The following is a 21,576-nucleotide window of genomic DNA, read 5'->3' as shown; positions in this document are numbered from 1 at the left end:
CCTTTCCCTTGCAGGAGGCCCTGGGACCACTTCCTCTTTCTTCACCCTGAAGCCAGGGGCCTGCTGCAACCTTGGGAAAGATGGGCGCAGATTCCAGGATGTCCTAGCCCACGCGCGTCCCCAGCCCAGGGTGCCACGTGTGCTGCTAGGAACCCCCTCCCTGCTTCGGGGGTTGCTGAGGACCACCCTGCAGGCCTGCGGGATGGAGCCGGCAGACGAGGAGAAGCTGGCCTCTGTGTCCAGCCTGGTGACTGTGTTTGAGAACAGCAGGTACCGGGCTGCTGGGGGGGAGGGTCACGGGCCAGGCGGCCTCCAGCCCCGTGTCCGGCAGCACATGCTCCAGGTCCCAGGGCCAGGGCCGCCCCCAGCGCTCTCTGTGGCAGTGCTCTCTTGGGTCCTCCCTGGGCATCTCCTCCTGCCTGGGCAGCACCCACAGCCTTGGTCATGGGCTCCTTGGAGCATAAGAGAGTGCAGTTGGGGTCCAGAACAGGGCAGGGAAACGGAGCCACGCGTGTTGGAAGAGTTAAGACCAGTGTCAGCTGGGTGTGGTGCATGGCTTGGGAGGCTGAGGCAGGAGGACCACAGGTTCCAAGCCAGCCTCAGCCACTTAGCAAGACCCTGAGCAACCCAGCGAGACCCTGTGTCTAAATAAGATACAAAACAGGGCTGGCGGTGGCAGATGCCTGTAATCCCAGTGGCTCTGGAAGCTGAGGCAGGAGGATCTTGAGTTCAAAGCCAGCCTCAGCAACTTAGTGAGGCCCTAAGCAACTCAGGGAGACCCTGTCTCTAAATAAAATATAAAAAAGGACCGGGATGTGGCTCAGTGGTTGAGTGCCCCTGAGTTCAATCCCCAGTACCAAAACAACGGAAAAACAAAACAAAACAAAACAAAAAACCCAGTGTGATTGTGAGTGTGTGGGGGGTGGATCAAGGGCAGGGTCTGGGCTGCAGACTCACCCGCCGCCCTCCCAGCACCTCCCAGAAATCACAGCTAATCCTCACCAAGCCTCTTCTCCCTGCGAGTAGGGCGAACCGTATAACTGACCACTCAAACAGGACACAGTGGAAACAACATGGATGCTATCGAAATTGGGAGAGAGAGTCACGGCTCAGGCTGGGACTGTGTCCATGAGGCGGGGTGGACGTTCCGGCAGCACTGTCCTGGGTGCCTGTCCTTCCTTATTTGATGTCATCATCCTAAGAGTCCATCTGAATGGCGTGGCCTCTGCTTCTGTTCTTACAGACGAGGGGACGGAGACCCAGGGATGCCCACGGCTTTGGGCTCACGTGCTCTGTGTGCTTTGGGGCAATGCCCAGGCTTCTGCCAGAAGGGAAAAGCCAGGACCAGATGTGTGGAGGTCACTGGTGGCCTGGCAAGGGGTGTGTGTGACCCCAAGTCACTCAGCAGACCGTTCTTAAGGACTGTGTAAGGGACAGTCGTGGGTAGGGGCCCTGGAAGGAGACTCTGAGATAGAGACTGGCCCCGAGGGGTTTAGTGTGGACAGCTTTGGGGACAAGCCCAGGCGAGGGGGCTGGGCCGCCCTCGGGTGTCCGGGCCGAGGCAAAGGTCTGGCTATTTGAACTCCACAGGGACTAGTCAGTTGGTCTCCCCACCAGAGTGAGCAGCTCCCAGAGAGGGACTTCCAGTAGCCTGTCAGCCACCCATACTTCCGGAGGGCTCCCCACTGAAGGGAGCACAGCTCAGCACCCTTGGGACCCGGAGAGGAGGAGGAGGATCCCTGACTTGGGATGCGAAGCTGGGGTCATAACATGGTGCAAGGTCGTGACGAAGACGCCCTCAGAGGGGCCGCCCGTGGGCTTCAGGGTGGAGGTGGCCTGACCCACCCAGAAGGCCAGCTCAGCCACCCGTGCTGGTGACTGGACCCCGGCTCTCCCAGGGTCTTTGCCCGCTCGTCCCGTTCAGCACCGAGGACAGCTCCTGCCCGGTCCACCCCACCCCGGGCATGGGGGGCCTGCTCCCCGCCATCCAGCACCCCAGGTGTGGAGCCCCTTGGCATGCCGCGGCTGCCCGGGCAGCACCCCTGGCCTGAGCGGGCGGCCCTTGGACCAGAATGGCCACAGAGCAGGCGTTGTCAGAGGGCGAGAGTCAGCCTTGACGGAGCGAGGGGCGCCATGCCAGCAGCCTCGGCCTGGGCTTCTCTGGGAGAACCCCTGGAGCCCAGGCCGATCTGAAACTGAGGGGCAAGGAGGAAACAAGCCGGCCTGGGGCACGTGGGGAGAAACGCAGAAGCCGAAACCATAGCAGAGCAGAAGCCCGAGATCCGCCAGCCCCGGCTGCAGGCTCGGGGGCGGAGGAACCAGGCGCGCCGTGCCACGGAGGCTTGAGAGCCCGAGGGGCAGCAGCCTGGGACGGGGCCCCAGTGTCCCCTCTGCTGCCAACTGGCTGTGTGGCCTGGGGCAAGCCACTTTGACCCTCTGGACCTGTTTCTCCTTTACTCAAAGGAGAAACCGTTTAGGGCCAAGGCCCAGGAACCGGCCTGTCTGATTTGAATCCCACCTTTATCACACCCAAGCTGTAAGTTTCTCGTCTTTTCTGTGTCTCAGTTCCCATGACTGCAAAATGGGAATAATGCAAAACTTTACAGTAGAGGTCTTGTCAGACCTTCCATTTTTCAGCCTCTTTCTCATAAGGCTGCCTACTCTGCTCTCACCGTGAGCCTTTCCATGCCCAGGGAGATGGGGAGCAGCCCATGTCACCGGACATATTTAGTGAGGATGACATCCATTATCTACAGAATTCAACTGACTGGCAGACCCAGTGCACAGGGTAGCAAAGCTGCCCTCTGGAGCCCTGTCCTGGTGGAGCAGGGAATCTGCTCCTAGGTTGGCTTTTTCCCCAACTGGTCATGTGGAGAGCATAGGTCCCATCCTAGCTTTAGCAGGTCTGCTCTCACTTTAGATCACTCCATGGCTCCCACCTTCCCTCCATGTACCAGTTACTGATGCAGAAATGAACACAGGAGTGACATGCAGGGGTGATCTGAGAAGAGCCAAAAACCTCCATGGAAGGAGGGGTCTTCTCAGTGTGACTGCATTTCAAACAGGGAAGTATGCAGTTCCCCAGAGAATAAAGAGTGACTCATCTTGAAGACTGAAGTTCCCTCCAAGAAAGGCACTGGGAGAGAAGTGGAAGTTTTTTTTTTGTTTGTTTGTTTTGGGGTGCTGGGGATTGAACCCAGGGCCGTGTGCTTGCAAGGCAAGCACTCTACCAACTGAGCTATCTCCCCAGCCCCTGGAAGTTTTACTTAGCATGTTTCAATAGCGTGCTGGGCACTCAGGAGCCACTGCACCCCAGGAATGCACAACAGTCGCCCCAGCCCCTCTCCGGGCATGCTGCCATTCTCTGCATTCCCTGACAAGCAAACTCTTGGGTCTGCTCTCTTCTCAGGACCCCGGGAGCAGAGCCCAGAGCCCACGGTCTAGAGGATGCCCATCCCTGCCCTGGGCACAGGCCCCAGCCCCCGCCCCCCTCCCTGGGGCCATGGGAGAAGCAGCATGTGGGGGAGACCCCAGAGTCCGGGCCCAGGTCAATGAGCAGGAGGTGTCTGAGCTCCCTGAAGAACAAGCTGTCCAGCGGGGCCTGGAGGAGACCTTGCCAGCCTGGGACCTGCCCGGGGCCTGAGCCACAGGTAAGCGGGGCCTCTCCCTGACCGCCTCTGCAGACACCCTCCTCTGCCGGAGCCCGGGCGGGAACTTGTGTGACCAGAGATTAGCCAGAAGCTAGACGGCCCTCCCTCAACAGCCTGGGACTGTCTATACCCCAGGACTCTGCGCCTGCCCCGTTACTTCCCGCCTCCCTCACTCCAGTCAGAAGGGCAACGATCAGGAACACAAGGAACAGTAAGTGTCTGTGAGGACGTGGGGACAAGGTTCACTCACACAGTGCTGGAGGGACTGCAGATTGGTACGACCACTCTGGAAGGCAGTGTGGAGATTCCTTTAAAAACTTGGAATGGAACCACCATTTGACCCAGCTATCCCACTCCTCTGTTTATACCCAAAGGACTTAAATCAGCATATTACAGTGACACAACCACATCAATTATAGCAGCTCAATTCACAATAGCTAAGCTATGGAACGAACCTAGGTGCTCTTCAACAGATGAAAGAGTAAAGAAAATGTGGTTCATAAACACAATGGAATATTACTTAACCATGAAGTAGAATGAAATTATGCCATTTGCCAGTAAATGGATGGAACTGGAGGCTATCACACTAAGTGAAATTAGCCAATCCCCCAAAACCAAAAGCTGAACGTTCTCTCTGATATCTGGATGTTGACTCACAATAGCTGGGGTGGGGTTCACTTTTGGAGTCACTTAGGCAAGGAAATTGAAGCTTAAGACACTCGCTCAAGGTCACGCAGCTTGGAACAGGCTTCACCCTGTGAGCTTGATATCCTTTGCAGGTGTGGCCTCAGCTTACCGTTTGGAGGGGGTACCATTCTCAAACCAGAAGTAGAGGTCTGAGTCCTGATGTTCCTGCCCTTAGACTAACACCTGGTCGGATCCTGCATGGGTCACCTCTCTTCTACGGATTTGTCTCCTGGTCTGTGGATCAGGGGGACAAAGCATGGGACTGTACTACACCCCACTCTTCCTCTTTCTCTCTGTGTGACTTTGGGCAGTCACCTTAACCTCTCTGAGCCTTGTGATGGATGATCGCAGTAGCGTGCTCTAGTGATCGATGTCTGCACGGCAGACCACCCCAAACACAGTGGCCTAACATGACACCTTATTGGGTTGACTGGGATGCTGCAGGACAGCTTTTCGTTGGTCTCATGGGGGTCTGTGTTAGTCTCCCAAGGCTGCCAAGACAAAATACCACCCGCTGTGTGGCTCAAACAACAGAAAGGTATTTTCTCACAGTTCTTGGGACCTAAGTCTGAAATCAAGGTGCCCACGGGGCTGGTTTCGGGGCAGCCTCCATTCCTTCCTCTGTTCCACCCTCCTGCTGTGTCCTCACGTGGCCTTTCCCTCTGTGCACACACATTCCTGCTCTCCCTTCCTCTTCTTATCAGACACCAGTCCTGTGGTTTAGGGTCCCATGCTTATTACCTTGTTTGACCTTGATTACCTCCTTCACGGCCTCATTTCCAAAGACAGTTGTAACTGTTGGAGCTGAAGGCTGCAGCACCTGAGTCGGGGACACAAGTTAGGCTTTTTTTGATCCTGTGGATTGAACCCAGGGGCTCTTAACCACTGAGCCACGGCCCCAGCTCTTTTTATATTTTATTTTGAATCGGGGTCTCTGAGTTGCTTAGGGCCTTGCTAAATTGCTGAGGTTGGCTTTGAACTCGCCATCCACCTCCTCAGCCTCCTGAGCTGCTGGGATCACAGGCATGTGCCACCGTGCCTGGCACAAGCTAGTCTATAACAAGATCTCTCTCACGAGACCTGAAGAGGTGGCGTCTGGGGCTAGAACTCCCATGATGGCTCAACGTGTGAGCTGACCCCTGGGCAGGGACGGCCCGAGGCTGGGCTTCGAGGACCCTCCCTCTCTCTCCATGCAGCCTCCAGCTTCCTCTTTGTGGCCTCCCCTGGAGGTCTTCCATCAGGCAGCCAGCCAGCCCTCTTGAGGTGGTGACTTGAAGGTGGCAGCTGCCGGTGGAGCTGGCACTTCCTAACCGCAGCGCGGGCTCGGTCGCACAGGTTCTCTGATGAGGTCGTGCCAGGCCAGCCCAGACGCGCTGCAGGGAGGCGCTGGAGACCAGACCAGGGTCTCTGCAGAGGAGCCCGGTCCTCCCTTCGCCCTCTCCTCTTCCCACCCCTGCAGGAGCCGGAGGAGAAGAGGGTGGTCCGGGAGCTGCTGGAGACGGAGCAGGCCTACGTGGCTCGCCTGCACCTTCTGGACCAGGCTAGTGGCCCCACCGCCCAGCCGGGCTCCCCTCCCCCACCTGCCAGTCCTCAGGACCCTGGGTTTGCCCCGAGGCCCTGGCGCCCCGCTGACGGAGGCTGAGCTAGGCGGGATGAGCCCCTCTGCAGGCTCCCAGCCTGCCCAGCTCGCACCCGCCACCCGACACGAACTCGCCCGCTTTCTTAAGGAGCCCCAAGGCCACAGGGTCAAGTCACTGGCCATCAGCACGGGCGCTCACGCCTGGTGAAGTCCACTAGCCCCACAGACCCAGGACCGGCTTTCTGACTTCCCTCAACTTTGGCCAAACCCCATGTCCCCAAATCTTCAAAGTGACCAGAACACAGAGCCCCTGCTGTCCCTCCCCAGGGTGTTGCTGGATTCAGGGAGATTAAGGGGGGCCTCCGGCGACCCTCAGGCCCCCTCCCCCGCCGCGCTGCCCCGCCTGGGTGGGCCAGTGGGTGGCGCCCCTGGGCAGCCAGTGACCCGGCGGTGGCGGCCGCAGGTGTTCTTCCAGGAGCTGCTGAGGGAGGCCCGCGGCAGCAAGGCCTTCCCCGAGGACGTGGTCCGACTCATCTTCTCCAACATCTCCTCCATCCATCAGTTCCACGCGCAGTTCTTCCTCCCCGAGCTGCAGAGGCGCCTGGAAGACTGGTGAGGCGGCCGCAGCCCGAGCCAGGTCGGGGCGCCGGGGCCCCGGGTTCACCCGTTAGGCTGTGCGCTTGCCGTGAGGGGCCATGACAGTCCCCTCCACCCGGCTAGGCACAGCAAGGAGCTTGGGTGAACAGGAGGGGGGGCACATCCTATGAGGTCACCTACCATCATTCCCATTTTTTTCAGAGTAGAAATTGAGGCACAGAGAAGTGAAGTGACTGGCCCAAGGCCACACAGCTGGAGTGGCTGGTGTGGTGGGAATACAGCTGAGGCAGGACAGCCCCTGAGCCTCCGCGTCCTCATCTCTAAGATGGGCTAAAGGCTCTTTGCTCCCGCAGGGTTGTGAGCGTGGAATGGGCGAGGGGCCTGGGACTGCTACCTGACCAAGCACGGAGTAGCTGCCGGCCCTGCTGCAGGCTCCGCGCCGTGGGGAGGGCGGTCAGCGGGTGCCAGCACCTGCCCTGGGGGTCGCGGTCCAAGGGGGCCAGGCGCACGTGGGTGCACGGGGCGGTGCAGAGAGCCGGCCTCCCTGGCCCTGCTGGAGTCCCAGGCTGAGGACCATCCCTGGGTGTCCTTGTGCAGGACGACCACGCCCCGCATTGGGGACGTGATCCAGAAACTGGCGCCGTTCCTGAAGATGTACAGCGAGTACGTCAAGAACTTCGGGCGGGCGGCGGAGCTGCTGGCCACCTGGACTGACAAGTCCCCGCCCTTCCAGGAGGTCGTCGCCCGCATCCAGGTGGGGCGGGAGGGTGGAGCCTGGCTTGGGGTTTGGGGGCGTGTCCAGGCCCCAGTGCCCGCCCCCCCTGCCGCTCCCCGGGCCCTCCCGGCTCCCCCTTCCCCGCGTCGCACCAACCTGTCCTCCCCCAGAGCAGCGAGGCCTCGGGGAGCCTGACCCTACAGCACCACATGCTGGAACCAGTGCAGAGGGTCCCGCGCTACGAGCTGCTGCTCAAGGAGTACGTCCAGAAGCTGCCGGCCCAGGCCCCGGACCGCGCCGCTGCCCAGAGTGAGCATGCCCGCCGTCCGAGGGGCCACGCCGTCTCTTTATGGAGCATCTACAACAAGGCTGTCGATTGCCAGTCATCGGTATCGAATGTGGGCATTATCCATACCTTTAGCCACTGTTTACCAAAAAAGGACACTGAGGCCCAGAGAGTTTAAGTGACTTGCTCGAGGTCACACAGCCAGAGAGGAGGAGAGCCGGACTGAACCTGTGCCCGCAGGGTGCCAAACCCGCGCTTCTCCCACCGCGCCCTCGGGTCGTTGCTCCAAGCCCAACCCCTAGCTGCACTGCCTTTGGGTGCGTCCAGTCTCCCCACCGATGGCCCCGCCATCCGGACACCGCGTGTGCAGGGCGCACCCGTGGGCGCTTCGGGCGCGGTCCTGGCAGGTCCTGAGGCCGCTTTGCAGAGCCTCCAGGCCTCCCAGCCGCCAGCCGCAGCGTGTCCGGGGTGACCCTGGCCGTCTCCTCCTCAGAAGCCCTGGACATGATCTTCTCCGCCGCCCAGCACTCCAACGCAGCCATCGCGGAGATGGTGAGCGGCGGGCCCTGGGGCGAGCCTGTGGCGTCCTCTGGGCCTGACCCGCCCCGGTGGCTGGACCCCCTCAGTCTGGGCGCCCGCCCTCCCGCCCGCCCCACAAAGCAGCGGCCCTGGCGGCCCGGCTGAGGCGCTCCCTCGTGCTCAGGAGCGGCTGCAAGACCTGTGGGAGGTGTACCAGCGCCTGGGCCTGGACGACGACATGGTGGACCCCTCCAACGCCCTGCTCCGCGAGGGCCCGGTCTTCAAGATCTCCTTCCGCCGCAGGGACCCCATGGAGCGCTACCTTTTCTTGGTAGGGGGCTGCGGGGAGCCTGGCCGCCATCTGGCACTGCAGGAGACTCAGGAAGACCCTGTGTTCTGTACTCTGCTTTGATGCTTGGCGACTGGGTCGCGGGAATTTCCAACCTACAGTCTTCCCAGAGATGCCCCAACCTGTCTGACTCCAGAGCCAGTGTTAATCCTGTTCTAGGGCGGAGACAGCAGGGAGGCCTTAGGTTAGCTGCCAGGAAGAACTGCCCTGCTCACTCTGAAGAAGCCAGGGGCTCTCCTGAGATCCGGCAAGGTGGTCCCACTCGGAGGGCTACACCTCCCTCCCCCAAGTCCCTGGGCCCTGAACCCCTGTGAGAACAGCCTTGTGGGTGTGAGGTCGGCTTTGTTCCCTTCGTGCCCACAGTAGGGTGACCTTCGGCACCCATCCTAGTGGGGCAGGGACTAGACAGCCCCTTCCCCGTCCTCTGTGGCGTCCAGTGAGTTAGGCCAGAAGGTGGCAGAGGGAGGGGTCCTGGTGCCGCCCACTCTGGAAGGCGCGCTGACCCCCCGCCGTGTCTCCGCAGTTCAACAACATGCTGCTCTACTGTGTGCCCAGGGTCATCCAGGTGGGCGCCCAGTTCCAGGTGAGGACGCGCATCGACGTGGCCGGGATGAAGGTGAGAGGCTCCGCCAGAAGGTGGCCCCCGGGTGGGGAGGAGTGCAGGGTCACCCAGGTTGCCAGCGGGTCCTCAGCACACGGGGCTGGAAGGGCTGGAGGTAGAGTTGCAGGGGTCCTTCCCGGGCCCTAGGGGTCCTTCCTGGGTCCTAGGGGTGGCATGGCCAGACGCCTGCACTGCGCTGCTAGTCAGGGAGTAAGGAGGCACCAGCCCGGGCTGGGTGGATGCAGGTGCGCAGGTAGCAGGTCTGGGTAGGGCCTGAGCCCCTGCTCCCCGCCCCCCGGGGATTGAACCCAGGGCCTCTGCATGCCAGGCCCGCACACTGCCACTGAGCTACATCCCCAGCTACATCCTCAGCCCTGGGAGGCTGAAGCAGTAGGATTCCAAGTTTGAGGCCAGCCTGGGCAGTCACTGAGTGAGACTGTCTCTAAATAAAAAATAATAAAGGGCTGGGGATGTAGCTCAGAGGTAGAATGCTGGCCTAGCATGCTGGAAGTCCTGGGCTCCGTCCCTAAGGCTGCCAAAAATGATGATGATGATGATGATGATGATTTTGATTGCATCATTTAACAATTAGATAATACACATTTCAAAAACAAACAATATAAAATACACAGACATGAGCAGTTTCCTCCCTGCCCTGTCCCCCTGCTCCCCCTTACCTTGGCTTCTCCCCAGGCCTTTGACATACATTCTATTACCGTGGCTCTGCACTCTGCTTGTTTAACTACTAGTTCTGGAGAGTGTTGCCCTCAGCACATTACAGCTGCCTCATCCTTTTGCACTGCTGCATAGTATTCCACTGTGGATGGGCTGTCATTTATTCAACCAGCACTCTGTTCAGGGCGGGTGTAAGTTGTTCTGAGTTGTCAACTGCTGTGGGACATAACCTTTCAAAGCTCACCTGTGTGAGTGCATTACTATTGATCCCATTTAAAAAGATAAGAAACCAAGACTTTAATTACATGACTTGCTCAGGAGTCCCACGGCAAATTCTGATCTGGACAACCTTGATTCAAAGCTTCAAGCGAACCTGGGTCTGGAGCCCACGGGTCTAATCCCCATGCTGCAGGTTCCCAAGTAAGGCTTCTGCTCAGAGGCATGAAGCTCGTGGCCAAATCTCAGATGCTGAGGAGGAAGTGGCGGGCATCTTACCACAGGAGGGGCAGAGATGCAGGCAGAGATTGACAGAAAGGTCAGGAAACAGACACCAACACAGCCGTAAAGAGAAAGTTCGTAGAGGCAGCGTGCAGCTCAGCGGTAGAGTGCATGCTTGGCGTGTGCGAGGTCCTGGGTTCGATCCCCAGCACCAGAAAGAAAATATGTCCTGCCGAGTGTGAGCTGGTTGGGTGCTTGGAGGTGGAGGACTGAGGCGCCGGCCACCCCCGGTCTCCTGGAGTCTGCTGAAAGTCTTTCACTCTAGCAGCTGCACAGCGCCCTCTCCTGGAGAACACTGGCATGGCAGGTGCAGAGCTGTCCATGGCCCCATGTCTATGCCAGACCATTTTCTGAACCATAAGTTAGGAAGCAGCGGTCTGGGCTTGAACACCATGATGGTGCTCACTGGCCTATGACCCCTGGCCGCTTTCTGGTGTGTCAGGGAGACCTGCTCTCAGCAGCTGGCGCCACAATCTCACCTGGTATTAATGTTTTGCACAGGGCCAGTCTGCAAAGAAGGAAGGATTATAGGTCCGCCCCCTCAGGGATTCCATGTACAGCTGTGCAGCTTGTGCACTGTACAAGGATACCTCATTCGAGAGGGTGCCATCTGCAGCAGACTGCATGTTGGCAGACTGTGACAATATCATAGATTGTACATTTATAGTCAGAATTGTCCGGCAGATGGCAGTCAAATATCTTGTTCCAACAAAATCTGGATGTTATGCCAGTTTCCCAACAGATGCCGGTAAAGCATTTGGATTCCTCCTTTTTGCAAGGAGCACAAAGGCACTGTGCGGAAAAATGGGCTTGGCACTGGCCCCCAGCTGGGTGGGCCGTTGAGACTGGGTGCAGCCAAGCTCCCTTGAAACCAGAGGTGCTGTGTGAGCATCTCAGGGGTGTCCTGGACACTCAGGCCTTCTATCAGAATAGCCTGTGTCCTCTTGCTTCTGGACGCCACACCCTGGACTTGTCCTGTCTCCCTCTGCCCCCTCCCCTGCCCGAGTAATCCTGAGGCCTTGCCAGACTTTCTGATCCTGTCCCATGGTAGGAAACCTGCTCTCCCTCCCCACCCAGAGAAATAAGTGTCCTCCCACCTGACCTTTAGAGACTGCAGACCTGAGCTGGAATCCTTCTTTTGCCCCTTAAATGCTGTGCATCCTGGAGCCCAGCCCCGGCAGGCGTGGGCCATCATGGGATTCCTTCCTGACTGGCATTTGCTATGGGTCTGCTCCGATCTTTCTTTCTTTCTAACTGGGGATTGAACCCAGGGGTGCTCAACCACTGAGCCACATCCCCAGCCCTTTTTTATATTTTATTTAGAGACAGGGTCTCACTGAGTTGCTTAGGGCCTCCCTAATTTTCTAATGCCGGCTTTGGACTTGCGATCCTCCTGCCTCAGCCTCCCGAGCCGCTGGGATCACAGGCGTGGGCCACCACGCCCCACTGGCTTGGCTGCATTTTGCTCCAGTCCAGTGCGTCGTGGTCCTCGAACAGGACTGCTGAGCGGCTTCCCCAGACTCCTCTTCCCCCACCTCCACCCTTCTCAGCTCTGGAGACCTCCCGGGATCCAAGGCACTCAGTCCAAACCGCAGCAGGCCCTTGCAGCGGGACAGACGCTGGGGCCGTCAGCCAGGCCTGGCAGGAGGGAGGATGTGCTCAGGGCCAGTGCTGTCAGGGAAGTGGTGGCCTCCCCTGCCGTGCGGGAAGCCCTGGCCACCCGGTGGCACGGCAGAGGGCTCCAGGTGTGTCTAGGTTCTCTTTGCGAATCTGTCCCCACGTGGCCTGGGGCCATCTGAGCTGCAGGACTCAGGGCTGGGTGGAGGTGAATGTCCTCCCACCTGACCTTTGGTCCCCACAAAACCTGAGCTGGAAGCCCTTTCAATGCTGTGTGACCCCAGGCAGGTCTCCATGTCCTCATCTCCTCAATGAGGATGATAGTATCTGCCTTCCAAAGTTGCTGTGAAGATTATTTCCTTCAACCTTTTTTTTTTTTTTTCTTTTTTGGTACTGGGGAGTGAATCCAGGGGTGCTTAACCACTGAGCCACATCCCCAGCCCTTTTTAATATTTTATGTAGAGACAGAGTCTTACTGAGTTGCTTACAGCCACTCTAATTTTCTGAGGCTCATGATCCTCCTGCCTCAGCCTCCCAAGCCGCTGGGATCACAAGCGCCACCTCGCCCAGCCTCCTTCAACTTTTTATCATGGACATTTTAAGCCAAGAAAATGGTGCAGTAAGCCTTCACATCCTCGTCTGGTGTGGGGACCCAGTTCTGCTTGGGCTTTGCTGGGGGCTGTCACCTCCTTTCCACACTGGGCCACCTCAGCTGCTGCTGAAGTTCCTGGAGCCACGAGTGCCCCTCATGGATTGTGAGGCCCCGCTGCAGGTGCCTTTGCTGGGTTCAGCAGGACTGGAGAGGTGGAGAGCCGGCTCCCCATCCCTGCCCCTCGGGCACAGGCACCTGCCCTGGCTCCTCAGTGCTGCACTGGGGACAGGGCGCAGCCGGGCTGAATGGGGGCCCTCCTTGGCTTGCAGGTGCGGGAGCTGAGCGACGTGGAATTCCCCCACAGCTTCCTGGTGTCGGGGAAGCAGCGCACGCTGGAACTGCAGGCCCGGTAGGAGGCAGCTGGGACGGGCAGGCAGGGGACCCGGTGGTGCCCCCTTGGCACCCATGTGCACTTTCACCTCCCTTCCGAGCAGGTCCCAGGAGGAAATGGTTTCCTGGATGCAGGTATGGGAATGCCCAGGGCTCCTTGGAGTCTGAGCCCAGAACACTGGGTGTGCTGGCTGTTCCCCGATCTTCCTAAGGAGTTGCTCTGTGGAGCGTGCAGCCAGCCCTGGGTTCAAATCCTGCTGTTTCTCACTGCCTGGCTGGAAAGCCCGGGGCAAGTCACTTAACCTCTCTGAGCCTCCGTTTTCACAGGTGCTCAGGGGCTCAGTTTCTCCTTCCTCAGGGCAGCCCGAGTGGCGCGGGATCCATGCCTGGCGCCAGGCTTTCCGCACGGGGGGATTGGTGGGTGGATGAACGGAGGAGCCCCTGCCACCCCTCAATGCCCCCCACCTCCTCCACCCTCCACCCAGGCCTGCCAAGCCGCCATCGACCAAATCGAGAAGCGGAATGAAACCTTCAAGGCCGCAGTCCAGGGCGCCGAGGGCGACGCCCAGGAGCAGGTTGGTGAAGCCTTGGGTCTCCGCCTGGAGCTGCCAGGGGACAGGGGTGTCACCCACCAGGAGGGACCTGAAGGGACCAGGGGAAGTCCTTCCTCCCCACCGCTCCCTGGTGACAGAGACAAAGCTTCCCTCTAGCAAAACCTGCCCTTGGGGGCCTCTCTGCAGTATCCGGGGACAGGGATGGAGACGGCAGCTCTGGCCCAGGCAAGTGTAGTGTGGGATTTGAAATGATCTGAGAAATGTGGGCCAGGGAGGTGGGATCAGGGACTTGATTGCCTACACGAGCTCTGAGGTTTGGCTTGCTGGGTGACTTTGCTGAGTTTCTTGACCTCTCTGGGTCTCAGTTTTCTCGCTCGTAAAATAAGAATAATAGTAAGTAACCTCTCTCGAAGGTTTGTTGGGTTCTGTCGGTGGAAGCCTTTGGGACGCCCAACTCCTCCCTGTCCCACAGCTGCAGTCGGAGGAGCTGGGTCTCCGAGCGCCGCAATGGGTCCGGGACAAGATGGTGACCATGTGCATGCGCTGCCAGGAGCCCTTCAATGCCCTGACGCGCCGACGCCACCACTGCAGGGCCTGTGGCTACGTGAGTGCCCCCGCAGGCCCCGCCCCTGCTCCGTGCGGCCCAGCGGCACCTCAGTCCCCGGTCAGGTACCCTTGGCCTCATGCGGCTCTGGAGCGGGGGCTGCAGCGCCCCACTTTACAGATGGGAAAATGGAGGTCCCCGCAGTAAAACAATCCCCTTGACGCCCCCGAGCTGACCTTGTCACCTGCTTTCTGTCACCGTTTCCCAAGGCCCCTGAACTCGCAGCTGGACTCCTTCCCTAGGTGGGCGCCCACGCCCGGCCTCGCAGCCCTGTGCCCCAGTACCCTCTCTCTTCCTGGCCAGCTCCGCTCGCCCTCCCGCCCCTCCTCCAGCACCTGATCCGTCAGTGCTGACCCCGCGGACCTGGCAGCCTCTTCCTCTCTGTACCGTGGGAGTCTGAGCTGCCTCCAGGGTGGTCGTGAGAGCCACAGGAAGTCCCCTGCCTTCCCCCCTCCCTCCGCTCCTCCATGCTCAGAGGGGGCTCGGGTGACTCTTGCTTCCCTCCAGGTGCACCTGCTGCTCTGCAGGAGTAGGTCCCTGTCACACCGGGTCCCCTCCATCTATTCTGTGAGTAGAGAGGCCCTTTGCAACCTCCGCCTTTAATAAGCTCCAGGGCACAGGAGGTGTCCAGCGGGACAGGTTGTGGCCAGTCAGGGAGGTGTCCCTGAAATGCATTAGGCTGCAATCAGGACTTGCATACAGATGGTAAGCTGTGAGTCACATGCACGAGCCAAACAGGGAGGATCTAGGGACTTGCTACGGTTCTGAAAATGACAGTTCCATCAGTTCACACTTGGAGCTGTGTAAGTAGTCCCAGTCACTTGTTAAAAACTGGGAAGAGGGGCTGGAATGTAGCTCAGGGACAGAGCACTCGCCTTGCATTCCCAAAGCCCTGGGTTCGATCCCCAGTTCAAAAAAATAAAAATAAAAATAAGGGAAGAGGCCTGCATGGTGGTGCAGCCTGTAACCCCAGCAGCTTGGGAGGCTGAGGCAGGAGGATCTTGAGTTCAAAGCCAGCCTCAGCAACTTAGTGAGGCCCTAAGCAACTCAGTGAGACCCTGTCTCTAAATAAAATATAAAAAGGGCTGGGGATGTAACTCAGTGATTAAATGACCCTGGGATTCACTCCCCAGTACCAAAAAAATAAAAATAAAAATAAATTTTAAAAATTAAAAAAACAGGGAAGAAGTGCAAAGAGGTACAAAGAATCACAATGCCCATGTACCTGCCTTCTGGCGTGGGACCCCATAAAATACGCAACCCGTGAATGAAATACATCATCCTCACTTGAATTCTGGGGCAAGGGACACAAGGTCATTATTGGGACCGTTGGGGGAAACTTGATTGTGAGGCATGTATAGATAATATTGCTCAATATTCAATTTCCCAAATGTGATGAAGACATTGCGGATGGGTAGGAGAGCACCTTTGTTCTTAAGAGATATCAGCTACAGATTTAAAGGAGAGAGGGAGAGAGAGAGAGAAAGAGAGGGAAAACCCATGAGACAAAAGCCGTAACCACTGGTGACTTTGGTGAGTGGTCTCACTGAATTCTCCCAACTTGCCTGGAGTTTTAGCCAGGCGGGGTGGAGCACGCCTGTAATCCCAGCAGCTCGAGAGGCTGAGGCAGGAGGATCACAGGTTCGAGGCCAGTCTCAGCCACTCAGCAAGGCCCCCAGCAACTTCATGAGACCCTGTCTCAAAATTAAAAGCTTAGAAGGGCTGGGGCTGTGGCTCAGTGGTGAAGTGCCCCGGGGTAATGCCTAGGACCAAAAGAAAAAAAAAAGTTAGAGCTCCGACTTGTCTGTGGTTTTGAAATATTTCACAATTAGAAGTTGGTGAAGCAGGAAAATATTTACTAGTTATATTAAATAATTTAAATTTCTCAAAACAACAACAAAATACTCCTGAGACAGCCGGAGCCCCGGGCCTGGGCAGCCTGAGGCGTCTCCTGCCTGTGCGCCCGGGGAGTCGGGGAGTCATCCTCTTGGTGGCTCAGGTGCCTGTGTCTGTCTCCCCTGCTTGGCGAGGTGGAGACGCCCGGCACACTGCTGGCCGCATTCCCTCCTCGGGGCCTTCCTCTTGCCCCGTCCTGGCCCTCCTTGGAGCCACGTCCTGCAGGGTGCTGTCTCTGTTCCTTGGCCTCCCCGGCCTGACCCACATCGGCCTTGGGGGCTTCTCGGGGATGGCCTGGGGTGGGCCCTGCTCCTCAGCGTACTCACTACAACTCTTCCTGGCTAAAACCATCGGCCCATCATTTTTATACTAGAACATTCTGGAGTAGAAGGCAAAATTCGCATGAGCCCTAAAGCAAACTGCGGGACTGTAAAGACATGCCCTGACTGTGGAGGTCTGCACTGCCAGTGAGCTGTGTGGCCCTCCGCATGCCACCACCCTCTCTGGGCTGACCTGCTCTCACCCTCCTTCAAGGACAAAGGCCGTGTCCAGGATTAGGCCCCCCCGAGTCCCAGCCCCTCGTGAAAGGGGGCAGTGAGGAGCCGCAGACTCAGAGCCCGGGTCTTAGCTCTGCCTGTCCCCTGCCCCTGAAGCCTCAGGTCCTGAAGCTCGGCCAGCCCGGGGGCCACCCGCTCTGCCTCTGCGGCCTGCACTGTTTCCCTCCCTCCTGCCCTGGTGGCTCTCCTGTCCCCGTCCCCTGACCGAGGCCTCACCTCAGGCCCTCCTGCCTCCGCCCAGGTGGTGTGCGCCCGGTGCTCCGACTACAAGGCCGAGCTCAAGTACGACGACAACAGGCCCAGCCGGGTCTGCCTGGCCTGCTACGCCTTCCTGACTGGCAGCGTGCTCCCCCACGACAGGCAGGAGCGGAGGCGGGGCATCCTGGAGGTGCGGCTCCTCAGTCCCTTGTCCTTCGCTGCTGAGCCTGAGCGTGCTGCGCCCGACAGCCCTGTCCTAGGTGCTGAGCGGCCACCCCGCCGTGGTCACACCCTCCCTCCTGCTCCCCCCACCCCAGCCCAGGCAGCCCAGGGCTGTCACCAAACAGGTGGCTTTGGGCTGCAGGCTGTCAGCGGGCTCTTCCGCCCCGCCTCTGTGTCCCTCTCCACGGTCCCAGGAGGTGTCACTGATACCATTTGACAGATGGGGACACTGAGGCTCCAGGCCAGGCAGACCACAGACTCCACCTAGCTGGAAGGGACCGCAGGGACCAGCTGGTCCTCTCCCATGGAGACCCAGGTCCAGAGGGTGGTGTGCCCAACACTTTGGAGCGGGTTTTTCTGTCTGTCACCTGCCGTCAGGGCCTCCCCGAGCCCTCCCCGCCCCCACAGGTGCTCTGCGTGCTGGTCGCCCTTCCCCACCCCTCATGAAGGCCAGGTCGACATCCCACAGTCCCCAGGAGATGATAAGACCCCAGCCTGTCCCAGGTCGTTCCTTCTGATGGACATCCGCTCCTCCCAGCCCTCCCTGTCCTTGCAGACCTGGTCCCCCCCAATCCCTGACGCTGTTCTCAGGGCTACTGCAGGGGATAAGCCCTCCTGGCCCTGCCCCCATGGGCGCCCGCCCTTCAGGTCCAGGCTGGCTGGGGCTCCATGCAGCTCTGCCACTGGCCAGTCTGGTGACATAGGCACAGGGCATGACATTTCTGAGCCACGGGGACAAATACCCCTCCTTGCTGCAAAGATTAAAAACAGTGGCTGTAGCCCCAGGCTTGCCTGACGGACACGTGGTGGGCGCCGGTCCCGCTGCCCCTCTGCTTTCAGAAAGGAGCTTCGGCTGGGCCAGACCAGAGTCTGATGTGCAGCTTCCTGCAGCTCATCGGGGACAAGTGGGGCAAGAGTGGCCCCCGGGGCTGGTGTGTGATCCCCCGCGATGATCCCCTGGTGCTCTACGTCTATGCGGCTCCTCAGGTGAGGCCAGCGTCCGCCCGCCCGGGTCTTGGTCTCCCCACCATGTGGGGGCGTTGTTGGCCCATGTGTCAGATGAGGCCCAGCGTCACGGTTCAGTGGGTCAGTGGGCTTCCGAGCTCACAGTCCTCCACCCTCCTGCTGCCCTCCCGCCAGCCCGCCCCCTCTGTGGGGCCAGAGGTCTGAGTGGCAGGCACGTGCTCTGCCTTCTAAATGGCAGCCCGCTCGCTCTCCTCCTCCAGGACATGCGGGCCCACACCTCCATCCCCCTGCTGGGCTACCAGGTGACCCCCGGGCCCCAGGGGGACCCCCGGGCCTTCCAGCTGCAACAGTCGGGCCAGCTCTACACCTTCAAGGCCGAGACGGAGGAGCTGAAGGGTCGCTGGATGAAAGCCATGGAAAGGGCAGCCAGCGGTTGGAGCCCCGGGGTGCCTGATGACGGGGACCTGTCTGACTGAGCCACCGCTGGCCGCTCCTGTTCGCCCCTCCCACTCAGAGCTGAACTCTGCAGGGGCTGATCCCACAGCCCACCCCAAGCTGCGCCTTCACAGAATCCACTGCAGGCATCTGTGGCTGGACCACACGTCCTGATCCAGCATGCAGAAAAAGGGGTCCCCCTGGGCGCGGGAGGCTGAGGCAGGAGGATCGCGCTCAAGTTCAAGGTCAGCCTCAACAATTTAGTGGAATCCTAAGTAACTTAGGGAGACTTGGTAACTAAATTAAAAATAAAAGGGGATGGGGATGTGACTCAGTGGTAAAAAACCCCTGGGTTCAATCTCCAGTACCAAAATAACAATCATGATAAAAATAGAAATGTTGGTGAATAGATCCACAAGTTAATTTTAAGATTAAAAAATATTCACCAGTATGGGAACTCTCTGTATTTTATGGTAAATTTTGTTGTGCATCTAAAACTTCTCTAAAATATAGTCTACTTGAAAATAAAAATAATTTTTAAAAAAATCTAAAGTAAAAAAACCAACCAGGGGCACACCCTGGTGCATACCCCCAAATTCTAGCAACACAGGAGGTTGAGGCAGGGGGTAGCACAAGTTCGAGGCCAGCCTGGGCAACTTAGTGACACCCTTTCTCAAAACCAAGAAGGGCTGGGGATGTAGCTCAGTGGCACGGAACCCCTGGTTCAATCCTCATACCGTAAAAACATTTAAAAAATAAAGATCATCAATGTGTGCCCACCATCCGAGTTTTTCATCAACTTGGCCTGGGACTGGGGAGGCCTGGGTAGTTTTTAGGAGTGCCACTGAGTCTAATGTGCAGCCTGGGATACATGGGTGATGAAGAAAGCCGGCTGACTACCAATGATTGTGCAGCTGGCCGCAGGGAGGTAGCAACACTAATAAACATCTAGAGGCCCTAGCTCTGTGCTGGGCGTTCTGCGTGGATTAGCTCCTTTTATCATCAGGAGTTGCAATTTCCATATTCTCCATGAGGACACAAGCTCAGAAAGGGTTTAGAGACTAGTTCAAAGTTACACAGCTCAAAATGCCAGAGCAGGTTTATTTTAACCCAGTGGATTAAAGTCAGAGATTTTTCCATCAGCTAGCAGAACAGTAAGGCAAGGAAAGTGGGGAGAGAGTGGGAGAGAGAGAGGAGGGAGAAAGAGCAAAGGGAAGGGAGGGAGAGAGGGGAAGGCAGAGGAAAGAAGTCAGTCGGGTGCCTGTATCTCCCTGCTCTAGCCACTGGCCCATTTGTGGAGGCAGCTGCTTTTTCATGAGAGACCACCAGGGGGTGGCAGTGGTCACCAGAGGCCTGGGTCTGGGCCTGGACACCCTCAGCTCTTCCCAGCAGTTCTGCTGAGTTCTGCCCTGAAGCAGAACTATGCTGGGCCAGGGCAGGCCTCTGGCCTGGGGACACATCACTTTTGTAGGGTGTATATATATATTTTTTTCCTACAGGTTGTTTTAAAAAGCCCAGTAAGCCAGGTGCCATGGCTCATGTAATCCCAGTGGCTCCTGAGGCAGGAGGATCACAAGTTCAAAGTCAGCCTGGGCAATTTAGCAGGACCGTCTCAACAAATTAAAAGGGCTGGGGATTTAACTCTGTTGGACAGCGCCCCTGGGCTCAATCCCTAGCACACAAAACAAAACAACAACAAAACCTCATTGGCAAAATCTCTCAAGGCCAGCCATGAGTTCACCCCTCGCTCATCAACAAATATCAAGCATCTTGCAGGAAACAAATGCGGTTCCTGCACTGAGGGTACAGCAGTGGGGGAGACCAGCAAGCGACCCTGCCCTCACCAGGGTCATGTTCTACTGAAGGCGACACTCAACAGGTCAAATAAGTAAAATATAGAGCACTCCAGACATGATAAGTGCTTCCATAAGGTGACCAACCAGGCCGTACTTTCCTGGCTTTAAAACTGAAAGTCTTCAAGTCCTAGGAAACCCCTCCATTTCCAGGCAAATGCCACAGCTGGTCACCCTTGCTGAAGAAAAAAACTGTGTGTGTGTGTGTGTGTGTGTGTGTGTTTAAAAGGAAAATTAAGGAAGTCCTTAAGAAGTTAACCTTTGGCCAGGCGCCCTGGCGCATGCCTGTAATCCAGCTGCTGGGGAGACTGAGGCAGGAGGACCCAAGTTCAAGACCAACCTCAGCAACTTAGTGAGACCCTGTCAATAAAATAATAAAAAAAGTCTGGGGGTGTGGCTCAGTGCTTAAGCACCTCTAGAGTCAATCCCCAGAGGAAAAGGAGAAGAAGTTATTTTTAATGTTTGAAAAACAACCTCAATAATAAAGAAGGGGAGGGAGCGGCCGGGATGGCTGCAGCAGGCCCCTCCGCTGCTTACTGCAGCCACGGAAAGGGGAAGAGAGGTCAGGTCAATGCAGGGCTGGAGCAGCGAAGGCCAAAAGCCGAGAGAAGGTTCTGGATTTATTTGGAAGGTGGGGTGACCAGAATTCCCCTACAGAAGGAATGTGGTGAGAGAGGAGGGCCCAAGGCGACCCCAGGACTTCCAACCCCGACACCTGGAGGATGGAGCGGCTGCTGACTCAGTGAGGGGAAGCCGAGGGGCAGGTTGGGAGCAGCAGCCACCAGGGGCTCTGCTGCGGGCAAGACGCTGGGTGCCCATGCTTGGTCCGTCAAGTGCACGGGTGTCTGAGACCAGGGAACAGACGCAGACGGAGGCACGGCCGCCCCGTGGGATTTAAACTATGAGTGAGACGGAGGGACGGAGTCCGGGGCACCCAGCACTCTCCCCAAGAACACCGCACCCCCCTGGGCTGCAGTTACAATTCCAAGAATTTGCCCCAAGGACATAGGCGGTGTCCCCAGACTCCTGCATGAGGGTGCTGGTTGACATGGTCTTGAACAGGCCCCTACACTGGAGCTACTTATCCATGGACAGGAGACTCATGCCAGGCGCAGTGACACACCTGTAATCCCAGTGACTCCAGAAACTGAAGCGGAAGCATCTCAAGTTCAAGGCCAGTCTGGACAATTTAGCAAGACCCTGTCTGGAAGAGGGTTGGAGGGGTGAGGATGTAGCTCAGTTGGTAGAGTGCCTGCCTGGCATGCACGAGGCCCTGGGTTCAATCCCAGCACCGCAACAGACAAAAACCAAAAAACATTAAATAAACTTCTGCCTATCCAAACTCACGAGATAAACTCTGGCGTGTGCTTGCTGGAGAACTACACAACTCTGACAAGAAGCCTTAGATCCTGGGGGCCGGGGAGATAGCTCGGGGGTAGACCACTTGCCTAGCTTGCTCGAGGCCCTGGAAGCGCTGACAACATTTCAGACCCTCATCCTGTGCCAAGCCCTGATCTAAGGAATTGGTCAAGATTA

General features: G+C 58.0%; 1 protein-coding gene across 2 annotated transcripts; it reads left to right on the top strand.

Annotated features, from left to right (window-relative positions):
• On the top strand, positions 1-18,912 carry Fgd2 (FYVE, RhoGEF and PH domain containing 2). 2 transcript variants are annotated; one of them, XM_047559734.1, is made up of 16 exons: positions 1-270; positions 3,410-3,650; positions 5,797-5,877; positions 6,380-6,528; positions 7,111-7,267; positions 7,399-7,537; positions 8,008-8,066; positions 8,218-8,364; positions 8,906-8,998; positions 12,695-12,774; positions 12,860-12,890; positions 13,241-13,330; positions 13,782-13,913; positions 16,608-16,754; positions 17,627-17,773; positions 18,013-18,912. In XM_047559734.1, exons 1-16 carry the CDS (start codon positions 203-205, stop codon positions 18,226-18,228), a joined length of 1,977 nt encoding a protein of 658 aa, XP_047415690.1. In that variant the 5' UTR covers positions 1-202; the 3' UTR covers positions 18,229-18,912. The 2 variants fall into 2 exon arrangements, with proteins under 2 accessions (XP_047415690.1, XP_047415691.1); XM_047559735.1 differs by lacking the exon at positions 1-270 and adding an exon at positions 2,258-2,536.
• Positions 18,913-21,576: the final 2,664 nt, after the last annotated feature.

Source organism: Sciurus carolinensis, chromosome 7, assembly GCF_902686445.1.
Source record: "Sciurus carolinensis chromosome 7, mSciCar1.2, whole genome shotgun sequence".
NCBI classification, from domain to species: domain Eukaryota; kingdom Metazoa; phylum Chordata; class Mammalia; order Rodentia; family Sciuridae; genus Sciurus; species Sciurus carolinensis.
This window is presented reverse-complemented; position numbering and strand designations above follow the sequence as displayed.